The 16,956-nt window shown below is 41.0% G+C and overlaps 1 protein-coding gene across 1 annotated transcript; it reads left to right on the forward strand.

Moving 5' to 3' along the window:
• The first annotated feature begins 735 nt into the window (after window positions 1-735).
• arglu1 (arginine and glutamate rich 1) lies at window positions 736-14,420 on the forward strand. Its single transcript, NM_203949.1, is given in 4 exon segments — window positions 736-1,136; window positions 6,014-6,239; window positions 12,080-12,163; window positions 13,098-14,420. Coding segments are annotated over 4 exon segments (798 nt in total). The 5' UTR covers window positions 736-813; the 3' UTR covers window positions 13,263-14,420.
• Window positions 14,421-16,956: the final 2,536 nt, after the last annotated feature.

Raw genomic sequence — 16,956 nt, forward strand, 5'->3', positions numbered from 1 at the left:
AAAAAGTGGTTTCATGAATGGGCCCCATGATGTTATTGCATCTGCCAAACGCAATGTAGAGGGTTTCTGACCAGTTTTCTAAATGCTGAAAACAGAGCAGAAGGATTTTTGACCCAAACAGCCCCTTGAAACCCTAACCCAGGGGTTGCCAGACTGATGACCGGGGAATGCGGAAGGGCAGCGTGAATGCGTACGTACGTGACGCAGCATACTACGCATTCACGCAGCACTTCCGCATCCCCGGCTTCATCGCGGTCCACCAGCAATCCATGGGGGATCGAAGTAATTGCCTACCCCCGCCCTAACCCTATGCCCAACTCTTTTTACATTAGAATGTGGCTCACAGGTAAAAGAAGGTTAGGAACCCCTGCTTAATAAGAAAGCAACAACCTGACAACAAATGAGCACATTAGTACCTCAGATTTTAAATCTTTCTTAAGACTGAATAAATCTAACAGGTTATTAGTGTCTTTGTACATTTATATGAGTTAATGATGCCAAAAGATATGGATAATATAAAGGAAACTCAGTTTAACATCAATTTCTGTATGAAATCGATTTTGGTACTGAGCCTTTGGAACGCTGCGGATTAAGTTGGATTTTGTGCTACTGCAGTGGCATCTCGGGAAAAAAACTCGCTCACAGCACTTTTTGGCCTCTGCTGCGCTTTTGACGCATGCGCATATGGTTAGTAGACTGCATTGTGGGTCAGGAGCTAAGTGGCGTAGGGCAGGAGCTTCCGCCATCTTGTCCTCGTCCGCAGGTTGTGGCGTCCAGGCCGCAAGACAAATCGGTTGCCTTTTCCCTTGTGTCATGGGCCGTTCGCGGAGCCGGAGCTCTTCTCGCTCAAAACATGCCAAAAGCGGCAAACACAACAAAAAGCGGAGCCGCTCCCGGGAGAAGGAGCGAGTTAGAAAACGCTCGAAGTCAAGAGAGAGTAAGAGGAACCGGCGCCGGGAATCGCGCTCTCGGTCGCGCTCAAACACTGCCTCTCGAAGGGAGAGAGAGAGAGCGGCCTCACCGCCCGACAGAATCGATATATTCGGGCGCACGGTGAGCAAGAGAAGCAGCCTGGACGAGAAACAAAAGCGGGAGGACGAGGAGAAGAAAGCGGAGTACGAGAGGCAGCGTAGGATGTGAGTATGCGGCGGGCCGTGGGGGCTGGGCTGCTTGTGTGGGGTAGGAAAGTGCATGGGCTCGTAGGCCTGGGCCTGTGCGGTATCCGAGGCCCAGCAGCTGCCAGACCTATCATTGCTTTACAGCTGTGTTCCAACACGCTGCTTTGGTTCCTGTGTAGTAGTGCATTGTTATGTCACCAATGTAGGAGTGCTGCCAGCAGCGTGTCTCCGGTAAGAGCTGATGTGGCAGCCCTAGCTGGGGATCCTGGGCTCACACAGAAAAGCTGGGGATCCTGGGCTCACACAGAAAAGCTGGGGACCCTGGGCTCACACAGAAAAGCTGGGGACCCTGGGCTCACACAGAAAAGCTGGGGACCCTGGGCTCACACAGAAAAGCTGGGGACCCTGGGCTCACACAGAAAAGCTGGGGACCCTGGGCTCACACAGAAAAGCTGGGGACCCTGGGCTCACACAGAAAAGCTGGGGACCCTGGGCTCACACAGAAAAGCTGGGGACCCTGGGCTCACACAGAAAAGCTGGGGACCCTGGGCTCACACAGAAAAGCTGGGGACCCTGGGCTCACACAGAAAAGCTGGGGACCCTGGGCTCACACAGAAAAGCTGGGGACCCTGGGCTCACACAGAAAAGCTGGGGACCCTGGGCTCACACAGAAAAGCTGGGGACCCTGGGCTCACACAGAAAGCTGGGGACCCTGGGCTCACACAGAAAAGCTGGGGACCCTGGGCTCACACAGAAAAGCTGGGGACCCTGGGCTCACACAGAAAAGCTGGGGACCCTGGGCTCACACAGAAAAGCTGGGGATCCTGGTGCTCACACAGAAAAGCTGGGGACCCTGGGGCTTCACACAGAAAAGCTGGGGATCCTGGGCTTGCTCACACAGAAAAGCTGGGGACCCTGGGCTTGCTCACACAGAAAAGCTGGGACCCTGGGCTTGCTCACACAGAAAAGCTGGGGACCTGGGCTTGCTCACACAGAAAAGCTGGGGACCCTGGGCTTGCTCACACAGAAAAGCTGGGGACCCTGGGCTTGCTCACACAGAAAAGCTGGGGACCCTGGGCTTGCTCACACAGAAAAGCTGGGGACCCTGGGCTTGCTCACACAGAAAAGCTGGGGACCCTGGGCTTGGCTCACACAGAAAAGCTGGGGACCCTGGGCTTGCTCACACAGAAAAGCTGGGGACCCTGGGCTTGCTCACACAGAAAAGCTGGGGATCCTGGGCTTGCTCACACAGAAAAGCTGGGGATCCTGGGCTTGCTCACACAAAAGCTGGGGATCCTGGGCTTGCTCACACAGAAAAGCTGGGATCCTGGGCTTGCTCACACAGAAAAGCTGGGGATCCTGGGCTTGCTCACACAGAAAAGCTGGGGATCCTGGGCTTGCTCACACAGAAAAGCTGGGGATCCTGGGCTTGCTCACACAGCAAAGCTGGGGATCCTGGGCTTGCTCACACAGAAAAGCTGGGGATCCTGGGCTTGCTCACACAGAAAAGCTGGGGATCCTGGGCTTGCTCACACAGAAAAGCTGGGGATCCTGGGCTTGCTCACACAGAAAAGCTGGGGATCCTGGGCTTGCTCACACAGAAAAGCTGGGGATCCTGGGCTTGCTCACACCTGCTGCACAAAATCCACACAGAAAAGCTGGGGATCCTGGGCTTGCTCACACAGAAAAGCTGGGGATCCTGGGCTTGCTCACACAGCAAATCTGGGGATCCTGGACTTACACAGAAAATCTGGGGATCCTGGGCTTGCTCACACAGCAAAGCTGGGGATCCTGGGCTTGCTCACACAGAAAAGCTGGGGATCCTGGGCTTGCTCACACAGAAAAGCTGGGGATCCTGGGCTTGCTCACACAGAAAAGCTGGGGATCCTGGGCTTGCTCACACAGAAAAGCTGGGGATCCTGGGCTTGCTCACACAGAAAAGCTGGGGATCCTGGGCTTGCTCACACAGCAAAGCTGGGGATCCTGGGCTTGCTCACACAGAAAAGCTGGGGATCCTGGGCTTGCTCACACAGAAAAGCTGGGGATCCTGGGCTTGCTCACACAGCAAATCTGGGGATCCTGGGCTACACAGAAAAGCTGGGGATCCTGGGCTTGCTCACACAGAAAAGCTGGGGATCCTGGGCTTGCTCACACAGAAAAGCTGGGGATCCTGGGCTTGCTCACACAGAAAAGCTGGGGATCCTGGGCTTGCTCACACAGAAAAGCCCAACACTATAGCTGCATTTTTTTTGCATTATACAAAGCTTTTGGCCTTCCTTACCCTCAGAAGCCATGTTCCAGTGTCATGTGCTGATATTAAAGGAACAGTAACAGCAAAAAATGAAAGTGTATCAAGGTAATTATAATGCACTGCTGTCCTGCACTGGTGCAACTGGCGTGTTTGCCTTTGAAAGACTGCTATAGTTTGTATAAATAAAGCTGCTGTGTAGTAATGGGGGCAGCCATTCAAAGAAGAAAAGGCACAGGTTACACAACAGATAAAGCGCCATTATATTCTGCAGAGTTTTTCGGTTACATATACCCAATGGTGCTCACACCCAGTGGAATTGGAAGAAGATCCGCTCACTTGGCAACCTCGCCAAACAAACTAATCTTCCCGTGTATACTCATGAGCAGTAGAGTAACATTTTTGTATCTTGTTCTACGGACATCTGGGAAAGGCAAGCTTTTTTGTGAAAAGGAGCACCAGCTTGGGGAAAAAACTTTTGATTGTTTTTACTGGTGGGTAAACGTTGGCGCACGCCTTTTGTAGTTAGTTGGGGTTTCCTTATCTTTTAAAGCTACATTTTAACTAGATAACTGCGCCATGTACCCAAAACAGCCTTCCATTTGCCTGACAGGCACTCATATTGGCTATGACTTGTCAGGCAGTCAAAGCCCTACATGAGTGCTTTTCAGACGATTTCTATTCAAGATTATGAAGGCTGTTGTGGACAACATATATTTGGGCTACTAATAAAGGTGTTGCCAAAGTGCCAGAAGTAGTCATTTTTCTCAAGCTTTTATCAAAACTATTAGCTCTGATATTAGGGACATTGATAGTTCAGGTGCTAAACTATAATAGCGTGCTGGTGGCATTGTGTTGTTACTCAGAGTTTCAGGCCCATGGCACTTCTAAGTATTTTATACACTGGTTTATTTCCCCTGACAGAAATGCCTGTCATTTTAATTGAATGGCAACCACCTGTCGCCTGTGAAGGCTGGCATTTCCAAAGCAGAATAGAGTGTGCTAAATGTCCCATTGGCACCTGCATTTTACAAATGCAAATCTACCCAACACTAATATGAATTAACACACATGCTTCAATATGAAGCTGATAAGTCAGAAAATAAACATCTATGTAAATAAAAATAAACCAACTCTGTATTTCCAGTTATTACAATCAACAGTATAGCTCAGTACCCATTTTTCGACAGTTAATCTGTTCGTGTCTGTGATGTGCGCCTTTATAGACATGTACCCGACTCATCCCATCTCTGATCTCACAAAGTGGTCAGGGCAGGCACTCGCCTGCAAATAGAGGCTGCTGGGGGGCAGAAGCTGGGCACAGTAAGGTCAAGGGTGGAAGGCAGAGTTTAGCCTGAGCTCACCTGTTACCCGAAATGTTGTGCAAACACTTTTGTGTGGTACGCCTAAAACGTGTGAATAAAATAAGTTGCAGTTTAAACATGTACCTACTACTTTTGTGAATTAAATTTTGTGCAAGTATCGGCCCAAACCTGCTTGACACACGGGTTTCCAGCCGGGCCACACGCCACTAATTCAGGTGAGGCTGGGAAACAGGGAAATCGAAAGCTCTCTGCTGTTTTAGGTGGACCACTGTACAGAAATGCTTGCTTCGTGGTTTCTAAGTAGTGTTCCACCTGTCACCACCAAATTTGTAATGGACAGCATCTGTAATGGACCCTTTCTTTGTATGGAAAGTAGTAACATTCTTTTATTTTACATGTGCATAGCCGTAGAAAAGAGGCTTGCCCGTTTGCTATTCTGTGTAATCCTGGTAGCCCACCTTGAAGTTTAATTATGGTGAGATTTGAGGATAAATACTTTTTTTGGTCTGGCTATTCATATATACTGAATGGCTAATAAAGCAGTGTTTATATATTTTCTGCTGATAGCTTGCTTGGTATAATTTGCTTAAAGGAAAGACAAAGTCACTTGGGGGTGCCAAAATGTTAGGCACCCCCAAGTGACTTGAATCGCTTACCTTGTACCCTGGGCTGGTGCCCCTGTACAGAGAGAACAGCACCAGCCTGGTGTACCTGCAGCGCTTCCTCCTTCCTGTATCGCTCACACGCGCATGCGCAGTAGAGTGAAAAGCCGAACTTTAACAGAAAAGTCGGCTTTTCACTCTACTGTGCATGCGCCTATTGTGTAGTCGCAGTGAAACAAAGCCGGAAGGAAGAAGCGCATCGCTCCAGGTACCCCGGGCTGGTGGTGTTTTCTCCTAACAGGGGCACCAGCCTGGGGTACAAGGTAAGCGATTAAAGACACTTGGGGGTGCCTAATATTTTAGCACCCCCAAGTGACTTAGCCTTTCCTTCTCCTTTAAAAAAAATGACTTTTTCGCTTGGGACCTAGGATTTTCCAGAGAAGGGGTCTTTCTCTAATTTGGATCTACATATTTTAAGTCTTCTATTTTTAAGCAGTGAATAAACCCATTAGGATTATTTTGTTTCCAATAAAGATTAATAATATCTTAGTTGGGATCAAGTACGAGGTACAATTTTATTATTAGAGTAACAGGAAAGTATTAAAATGTTAATAATTTGATTAAAATTGAGTCTATGGGAGATGACCCACCCATGATTTGGAACAGTTTTTTTATTGTTTGAGAATTGACTGATTTTTATATTTCTCTTCCCCTTGGTAGTCGCCAGCAAGAAATTGAAGAAAAACTCATAGAAGAGGAGACGGCACGGAGGGTGGAAGAATTAGTTGCCAAGCGTGTCGAGGAAGAGTTAGAGAAGAGGAAAGATGAAATAGAGCGAGAGGTTCTACGCAGGGTTGAGGAAGCTAAGCGCATCATGGAAAAGCAGTTGCTCGAAGAACTCGAGCGACAGAGGCAGGCCGAGCTAGCTGCACAAAAAGCCAGAGAGGTAACGCTCGGTCGTTTGGAAAGTAGTGCAGTCCATGGCAAAACTTTCCTTTTTTATCTTTTTTTTTCTGTGGTGCTGTTTGACAGAAGGAATACTATGTTTTTTTTTTTTGTTTTTTTTTTTGCTGTGCTAGACATATTTGCAGCAGTGAGTGCTTAATTACAGTAAAAGAAAATAACTGTTTTTGTTGTAGATGCTTTGTAGAAAGAATAGTGGGACCTTTTGGTAACAATGCTTGCAGAGGGTTTCATTCAACCTAGAAACCATTATTTACATTGTTAGAAAAAGTCTTGAAACTTTTGCCATGGCTGTAGAATTAATAGTTTGTGCCCAGAACAAGGGTTTTTTATTTTTTTTTTTTTTACAGTTGCTCCTGTAACTAATGAGCCAAGCTTTTTTAACCCTTTTACTCCCAACAGAAGCACCTGAATATTGAATTATTTACATTTTCACATTGTATTTGAATAAATAAAAAAAATGCATTGTGTTGCCGAAGTGGCCAATGGAGGTTAAAGGGTTAAACAGTTTTCTGCATCTGGCCTATGGGTTACTGTATGAAATCCATGAAAAATGTTATTCCGAACGGGAACAGCTACTTTTCTGGATCTGGGGAACCTACTAACACATTCAATTTGCTTATTATCCTTAGAATAACATTTTTTTCTTTTGTTCAGATTATCATTAACAGATCTGGGAACCTAGTCATAACTTCCTTTTCTCCTAGATTTCCATGAAGATATGTTGCCCTCATTTAAAATATTTCATTTCAGCAGATGGAGCCAATGCAGAAAAATTTCCCTAAGAGTAATTGGCTACTGAATACTGAATTTTATAATGGTTACTCAACACCGTAACCTCTTTTGATTATTGTACAGCCAGAATGTTCTTCAAGCTGGCACTGGTACAAAAAACATATATATATATATATATATATATATAATTTATTTTTGTCAGTTTACAAGGTGCAGGCCTATTTTTCTTTTTTTTTTTTTCTCTCAGTATATAGTTGGGGTTAGAATACAATCATATTCTAAACAGATTATGTTCTGACCAGTTTAAGCATGTTTAATTTGATAGAAGTTTTCACCACAGATAGTGGTTTAGTGTTCAGATATAAGTAAATATATTCTGACAGGAGAAGCTGTCGCTAACACACAGCCACCTAAGCCACAAATCATGCAGTTCTTCTCGGTGTAAATCATATAATAGATGGTTTACATCTGTTGCCTGCATTTTTGTATTTTTTCTTTGTCATGGGTGAATCTTTATGTGCAAAATATTCTGAACAAAAACTTGATAAAATGCCTGTTATTTTTTTAGGTTGCTTATTAATCTGTAGATGTGGCACCTGTTCTGCCAGCATAACGATGTGGCAAAGACCACTATAAACAAATGGTGCAAATCTTAAGTATTTATTGGGTCTGCTCAGTCTGCATGTCTTGCAATCCCTATTTATATGTTTCATTATGTATTTAAGCCTCTGAGCCAGCTACCCTCTTATGATTTCTCAGCACCCAGATTCATATCAGGACTTCTGTGACTGGATTCAGAACTGAGTAGACACTAAGAAATTTTAAACGGCAGCACTGAGAAGCTTGGTGAGCTGCAAGGCACAAAGTTAGACATGTAGAGTAGAGTTTTAAACTTTTCTCTTTGAGAAAGTTCATTCATAAATAATCCCAAAGATGAGAACAGTGAAAGCATTGTGTACTACTTCAACTGGTGACATGTGGCCATCACATTTGTATCACTTGGCCACCTTCTGTGGTACTGAGTACATCCCAAAATCTTGACTCCTACAGTCAATTAAACCAAGTGCTACTCTGCCATAAGCCAGATAGTGAGCTGCACAGTACAGGTGTTGTTCTGAAAGTGGTATTATCCCCATGACAAAGGAAAATAAAGACTAAAGCTTACTCTGTTAATTGATATACTCTTAGTGTAATGTAAACGGCATATGGGAATCCTCATGTTTCAGACAGATGTAGATCTTGGTATGAGCTTGGGGATCTGAGTGCTGTGCTAATTTTGGGGGGATTTTGTTTCTTTAAAAGCTGAAGACTAATTATAGCTCAGGGACAACTTAATATTTACAATACGAAGCATTAAAAAAAATTAGGCAAATGTTTTTTTTTTTCCTTGATTTTTACCAACTAGAATTCTGTACATTTTTTATATAATTTCTGAAAGCTGCGGAAATTTGCACCTGTGCAGTAACTGATGGCAACCAATTGTTCAGCCTGCAGCTGGCTGAAAAAAAAACTATAGGTAACTACCCAGGAGCAAATTTGCTCAGTGATTATAAATGAGCCACAATGTGTGGAAACAGTTAGCTGAACACAGCTATAAATGAAACTCCTTATGGCAGAGATATCTCTAGGCTTTGCTTTTGCCTAGACCAGTGCTGTACAACTTCTGTGGTACCAAGGGTCGTAATTTTTCTGACCTACATGGTTGAGGCCTGATAATGGATACCAGTGTTGACCACTACCTTTTTTTAAACCATACCCACCACAAGAACATTTAAAGGTATTCTGTCATGATTTTTATATTGTAATTTGTATTTCTAATTTACACTGTTTACTTAGAAAATAATTAATTTTACCATATCAAATTTTATTCTTTTGGCAATGAATGTGTGTTTTTTTTTTTTTTTCCTTTCTTTTATAGTAATATTGGTGTGTAGGCAGTCATCTCAGTGTATTTGTGCCAGATTCTGAGATTTCAGGAGTCAGTGCTACACATTTTTTACTATTGAGTGCTATCTCCTATCTACCACTTTTAGCAATATAGGTGTCAGGTAGCTGCTATCTTGCTAACTTCCCATTGTTCTGCTGATTGGCTGCTGGGAGGGGGGTGATATCACTCCGACTTTCAGCACAGCAGTAAAGTGACTTAAATTCATCAGAGCACAAGTCACATGGCTGGCTGTGGCACCCTGGGAAATGAAGAATATGGCAAGCCCCATATGAAATTAAAAAATTAAATATAAAAAAATATTTGTGCTTTTAAAAAAAACTGATTTCAATGCAGGATTGTGCTGGAGAAGCTCCATTAAAGGGGACCTGTCACTCTAAGAAATAATTCCAAATCCTTTTCTTTCATGTGAGTAGAGCAAAATAAACTTAAACTATATGCATTATTATTGTTCCCTTCAGTCTTGGAATTTACAGTCACAGCCAGCAGGCCAGCGCCATTTTGTAATCACTGTTATTAAGGCAAAGCTTTGTATTACCCCAAAATCTTATGCATTTGCCATGTATCTAGGTAGTGCTGAATGGAAAGTTAAAGTAATAGTATTTCAGAATCTGAGCTTTCAATCATATACTGCCTGCCCCCACCTCTATGCCTGGGGCATAGAAGCAGGGCTGGCAATGTATGATTGACAGCTCAGATTTTTAAATTCATTTATAAGAGGTATGGGTGATTTAAAAAAAAAAACTTTGGTTTCATGTTTAATTTTTAAAGGACTTTTATTATACAGCTTTTTATGTGTGGGTGACAGGTCCCCTTCAACTGATGCGTTTTGAAAACAGGCAGCATAGAGGAGGGAAAGTATGGCTCACACAGGCAGGGTAGAGTAGGGCGGGAGACAGGGAAACCTGCAAGGAGACATCAGAACCATTCAAGTAACTGACCAGGACCACTCTAAAGCTGGCCATACACGCACCGATAATATCGTACGAAACCCCGTCCCGCAGTCCCACAAGCCAGATAGATGGGGGGTCACACAAGGGAGTCCATGGGTCATCAGTTGGACAGCACTGGCCTAGGCAATCCAGAGCTATGACCTGAAACTATCCAATCAGAGATACTTTTCCTGTTCAGTTTTCATGAGAAAGAAATTAAGGCTAAAGTGACCTTTAATATTTTAGAATGCATTATAAACAAATACAGTTTGTTGTACTGAGTAAGACTAACGTATTTGAGCAGGGATCACTTCATTACTCCCTACCACCCAGTATGATGGTTTGAGATAATGGTATCTCTACTAATAAGTTTACTTTTCTAAGTAGATTTGTGTGTATTGAAGGATAGAACACATTTCTGTTTTAAATTAAATACCCCAAAAACCAAAATACTGTCTCGCTGTCCTAAATGTTCATTGTCTATTTAAGCAGACACACCCTGAAAACATTTTAGTTGTTAATGAGGTTATTTTTGTGCAGCTGTATTGAAAATGATGCATCTTAAAGGGGCAGTATACACCCTTTTACAACAGGAGTTCATTTAATAGAATTTGTGCTGAGCATCCCTTTTGCCTATTTTAATTGTGAAATATCTGTCATTCTTACTTGAAACAACAAATTGAAACTACTTGTTGGTTCTACCAAGTCACTGTTTGCAGAATAGAAGCTAGCAAACCACTTACCAGTCCACAAATTAGCCTGTGTATGGCATTTTTTATTTTGAAAGCAGAAACCTATAAATTCAGAGCTCATTATATCCTTATTAACTGTTTAGTGTGAAAGGAGGGTGTTCGGGAATAAATAACATTTAAAAAAACACGAATTCAAATTTAAAAACAGGAGAGGCATCTTTATAATTTTTAGCTAAAATGTATGCTGGTGTAAACTGCCCCTTTCAATCAACTTTTCTTATCTGCACTGAATCTTTTGCGTGTTTTTCCTCCCTGTGTGCCATAACTATAGTACATTGTTCATTAGGGCATAAATTTCAGTAAATTAAACCTCCTTTTGTTTTAGAGAGCGTCCCTTATTTTAGCATCTGTAGTTATGTTTTATAGTTTATTGAATTTTTTAAACGTATTGGGTTTTTTTTAGGCTTTTCTATCATACAATCCAAAAGTTTCTGAGTTTTACGTTTTAATTTAAAGATGCATATGCTAAAAAAGCCTTGTTAGGATGTAAATGTAACAGCTTTTGGTAATCCACCGTAGAGTATGTATGATAAATTTTAAATCAAAGATGATTTTGGATTACACTTAATGTGGTGCTGTTAAACCTTTTATGAGTAAAACTGACCGGTTGTTTATTATGCCTTTATTGTAAGGGCTAGATTATATTCATATGTTGATGTTCATCAAGTCCTTGAGCATATTTGAGGCCATAAAAATCTTTCACAGGGCCACATCTGACCCATAGGACAGCCTTGACTTAATGGATTGCACCTTTAAACTGATAAAAAAAAAAAAAAATTTAAGTCCCCTTAGTGCCTTTAAATTGGTCTTTAGCTGTGTTTTTGACTAACAATAAATGTATGTTTCTTATGAATTGTTTGCCTTAGGAATGATGAATTACATATTTTTGTTCCCTTTTACGATAAACGTCTGCATTCCTCAGCTCAGCCTTCCTTGTATGTTTCTTATAATTGGTTGAGCTGCTGATGGCAGGTGTTGCCAAGCTAACAGTACAAATCATTTTAAAGAGGAAGCTGGCGCGTATGGCAGCTGAGGAGCACACTCTGCAGGACACTGGACAAGACAGTAAATATTCAACTTTTAATGCTGATTAAAGGAGTATAGGTAAAGAATACGTAGGTATACGTTATTGGTGAGAAAAACTATTCCCTTTATCTTTATCTTTCCGTTTTTCTTTTTAATTTTGATAAATGCTTCCCAGTTTTGTAGTTGTCCTTGTTATGTGTGACTTAAAATAAAGCTTTTAATGTTAGGATGGCTAGGGAGGGTTTAAGCGATTGGTGTTTTTGATTGGGAGGGTTAAGAAGAATTTAGATCTAGATGGTGTCTGTGAATGCAATTTTTGAAATGGTGGCCCTTGAGCTGCCCCTTAAATCCCAAGATGAGTTGAGGCAGATTAGAGGAAGATGACACCCTGGGTATTATGTTTTTCTCACATTTTATTGCATCCTCCATTTAGGAAGAAGAAAGAGCAAAACGTGAGGAGTTAGAGCGAATACTTGAAGAGAATAACCGTAAAATTGCTGATGCTCAGGCAAAACTGGTGAGATTATTTTTGTTTTGTCATCCTTCCTTCCCTTTTTCATCTGTGTGTGTGTATATATATATATATATATATATATATATATATATATATATATATATATATATAATTATACAAGCTAAAGCCTTGCAGATGAATATGATGTTTAATATGTGTAAAATAGAAATTTGCTGCTTAGCTATTATGCATAATGATGACCTGTCTAACTAAAGCTTATGTTTTGGGCTTCTGTATCAGACCAAGACAACCATACAACCTTTAAGTAGGGAAGATCAGTGCCTCCGAAGATGCCCCCAGTAGCTTCCCATGTTATTTTTTTTCCGGATTCACTGGACATGCTCTGTTCTGCTGTCACTTACTGAGCTTAGGGACCCAATATAAAACTGATTAGTTAATAATTCAGATAATTACTACATGGCAGCTCTGAAACTAGTGAAATCAACATGAGGATTAGATAATGCTTAATTACAAATTTTTGATGGTTTTTATTTGTATCAATGCTTGCAATGCTATGTATAAATGTATTTAAAGCCACTGAAAGTGATATCTGTCTTGGCTGTTTACATTCTCTGCACTCCTGTAGTGAAAGCCAGAAGATTGACAATAGCAATCAATTCATTTTGCAAATAAGGTTAACAATATTGAGCATTTTACTGGTGTATATTGGAAAGTAGTTAAGAAATATATTAACTTTAATGAAGGAAAATACTTCAAGTTGTGAATTATGAGCATTTGGCACATTAATTGTGCTAGTGATTCAGAAAGAAAGATTTTTTTTTTCATCTTACTATTGCCTATTTATTGCACACGTTCTGTAAATCTTTATACCTTGTGCATACTTACCACTTTTTTTTTTTTTTTTTTTTTTTTTAAATCTGTCTATAAACATTTGCTTTCCAATATTCAAGTTTTTTACCCTATGTTTTTCTTTCAGGCTGAGGAGCAATTGAAAATTGTTGAAGAGCAAAGGAAAATTCATGAGGAGAGGATGAAACTAGAGCAAGAAAGGCAACGACAACAAAAAGAAGAGCAAAAAATCATACTGGGCAAGGGAAAATCAAGACCAAAATTGTCTTTCTCATTGAAAAGCCCAGATTAAATGGCTAACAGAACATTTCTCACCAAATCAAGACTGTATGGTAGCTTCATGTTGAAGTGTCCCCCCTTTTTTTCCCTGTTTGTTTTGTTTTTTTTACTACTGGATGTTATTTTGTTCTAAAAGGGGCTGTGCTCTAAATTCCATATTTTTTTAATATAATTTTTCTTCAGCTGACGTCAAATCCTTAACCGATCATACATGGTTTTTTCTTACAGAAATAGTTGATTGCCAGTTCTGAATTGGCTAGTTAACTGTTAATGAGTCAGTATGATCTGTTAAGGTTTTAACTAACCCTACTATCATTTTCTTTCCTTTTTGTTTTTTAATGACATTTGAAAGAAACATAAGATGGTATTAGACATCTTTAAACCTACCACAGTATTGTCAATGCTCTGTAGTGTATTAAAGAGTCATTGTCCCCATGATGCTATATCTCTTGCTCTTGATGTTCCGGTACAGGTAAGGATACAGATGTGTAACAAAATTCTAATTTAAATCCTCTGTAGTTCAGTATTGTCTGTTCAAAATTGTTTTTAATGACATTGACTCATGCAGCTTTTCCCCATAATGTAAATACACCAATTTGCTGAATAAAGTCTTAAATGCTTCACGTATGTTGTGAATATTTTAAGGTATCTATTATGGATTGGTATTTAGACTTCTTGCTTTATCCGGCACTTTCCCAAGAAAACCCATAGGTGTATGCATATTTAATCATTTCTTTTTTTATAAGAAAAAGCTTGCTGTTATGTGAATGTTAGTCTTCTGCTGGCCGAGCCCTATTTTACAGCTGCGGTATCGTGTTTAAACAGCTGGTTGGCTTAACTGCCTTAGACAAATGCCTGAATACCTAACGCCTTCTAATTATAACATAAAGACGCATGTAGCTGCAATCAAGTAAATTCATCATCTCCAGTAGAAGTAGCGTTTTGGAACTTAACAAATGTTTCTCAAAATGAAGAGCAGACATTGCTGGAACTATAAAATAACGGTCCTATCAATGCAAATGTTTAACAATTCCAATTCCTTCCACAATACTGCCATACATATGTTTTCATTCATGCAAAAAATGATTGTGCTCTTGTTTACATTTCTGCAAAAAGATTTAAGTGTTCATGCCCTGAAAACCTGTTAAATAAACTTTTTTTTTTAGTCCGCCTTTTTTTTTTTTTGGTTATGCTGCACTGATACGTTATTTTGTCCAAGAAACATGTTTTTTAAATTAGTGTGAGTCTGTTTCGCAGAAAGACAATCCATAAGAGAGATGATTGCTTTAATATAAAAATTTTTGTTTTGGCGTAGTTTTACTTTTAGTTTTACTATGAGCTAACCTGCTTTAACTGTAAGGGCTATAACACACGTTGCTACTTGTGTCAGCTACAAAGCGCCAGAAAATACTCTGCCATGGGCAATACTGAGCAAGTAGCTAGCTGTAAAGGGGGCCACACACGTGGCGATCTGACGATGGTCGCACGAAAGATCATCAGATCCGCCACTAACCTTCAGGGCTGAAACAGGCAGATAAGGATGCAGAAACAATTGGATTTCTACCTCCTTCTGCCGATTCAGCCCTGAAGGCAGATTTTGGTCAGGCGCCTTCTATGGCGCCCGATCAAAATCTTTTAACTGGCCCGATCGGCGAGTCGACCGATATCGGCAGCTTCCTGCGATATCGGTCGACTTGCCATACACGCACCGAATATCGTACGAAACGAGGTTTCGTACGATATTATCGGTGCGTGTATGGCCAGCTTAAGTAGCACTGTGCATTATTGCCCTAAAGTTTAAAAGGATCTACTTCAGTTAGAGGTATAGAGCCAATGCCAATAAAAAATGACAAAACTGCAACCCTCAAGCTTTGTATTGTATAGAAATATCAGCTGGCATTGTTTTGATTCTGATCCAGGAGTGTGGCGAATGTAAACAACCAAGCATACTGCTTTCGATAACAATTACATACACAGTTAACATTTTTAATTTGTTTATTAAAAAGTTGTGTTTTCTTTCATTATGCACAAATCGCTATAAAAAGATGGAGCGCTGCTTAAAAAGATATTTCTATACAATACAAAGCTTTAGGGTAGATGTGTAGAATCTCTCATCAAAACAAACTACGGTCTTTTTCTTGGGAAGTAAGCCATAGGGTCCCCTTTTTAGAAAGCTTTGGTATGCCCACCCATTGGGTGTTTTGAGCAGAAGGTGTCTACGCTCTTTATTACGCTCAGCTATTTATAATGCAAATAAGTTGACAACTGCACACAGCAATTTGCTAAGAATACTTTCCAGGGAGCAAATAATCAAGGGGATGCAAACTCAAATGTGTTTTTTACCTAATAAAAGAAAATGCTCAGTTCTCTGGAAGGGCCACATCTGCATAGAATTATGGGGGGGCGGTAAATGTATTCCATACTACTGTACAGTAAATAAGTGCTTTACTTTCTGCCTTATGTAGCGAATAGCTGTGTTACTGCACTGGCAAAATCTCACCTCACTGCCATTTGTTTCTGTTTACCCCCCACAGCAGCCACTGTAAAAGTATTTGCTGTTTCTCATTAAATCTATAGAAATGATGTAATGTGCCAAATTCATACACATAACACCTATATAAATCCACATGCACCACAAAATTGATATTACCCTTATATTTTATATTGGTTAAGATACCCAAGTCTCAATATAACCAGTGTAGGGATACAGTGTAAGGCTAGAGCTGTTACCTTCTAATACCCTTGTAGTGGGGACACTATCTCTGTGAGTAATGCAATTTATAAAAACTGTTACAAAAACAAGGGTGTTACATTTAGAATTGCCTTTTCTGCAAGCTGTGGGGCCAGAGAGCAAACAATAACCTAAAAGTACAGAGTCTAAGTTAGACTGTATGTTTAACAGCCTTAAATGAGTTGTCAAGAAGCAGACTAGAAGTTTTTTAAAATAAAAAAAAATCTATAACAGGGGTGTCAAACTCAATTGCACAGGGGGCCAAAATTCAAAACACACTTAGGTCGCGGGCCAGACAGGTTAAACATTTATTGAACACACTAAAATTCAGTTGTTTTTGCTCTTATATCATTTTATCAGAGCTGGACACCTGGCATCTTTTTTTGGTAACAAGCAGCCATATTATTGCCCCATGTACCTGTGCCAGCAGCCATATTGCCCCCCCCCATCTGTCCCTGTGGCGGCGGCGGCAGCAGCAGCTAACACTATATATTACCCAATTTGCCCCCCCACCCCCCCCCCCCCACTGCGCATGTGTCATAGAGTTTGACACATGATCTATAGCTTTAAACTGGTTTTGAAGGTAAAAAGGTAAACGCATTTTTGCTTTTATCTTACAGGGGCTCAACTATGTATAATGAATAAGAATTTCTAAGCTGTCTGTTTTAGCGGTGATGTTAGCTTACATTTGCCTTAGTAAACTCCTTGAGTACATACCAGTGTAACCTGAATTTTATAGCTATCAATAAGGGCTGATGGCACACAGAGCTGGATCTTTGCAGGTGGAGAAAATGTGATTGCTCCCATCCACCATTGCGTCTGCACTGACAGGCATGGCATTCTGTGTACAGACAGATGGAGTGAATATTAACGTGAGAATGTGAAACTATGCTTTGTTTTGCTGTGTGTCTGCGCCCAGGCCAACGTATAGAGATGCAGAAGTGGATGGGAGTCCATTGGCTTTTCTCCATTTGTG

This window comes from Xenopus tropicalis, chromosome 2, assembly GCF_000004195.4.
Source record: "Xenopus tropicalis strain Nigerian chromosome 2, UCB_Xtro_10.0, whole genome shotgun sequence".
In the NCBI taxonomy this organism is placed as follows: domain Eukaryota; kingdom Metazoa; phylum Chordata; class Amphibia; order Anura; family Pipidae; genus Xenopus; species Xenopus tropicalis.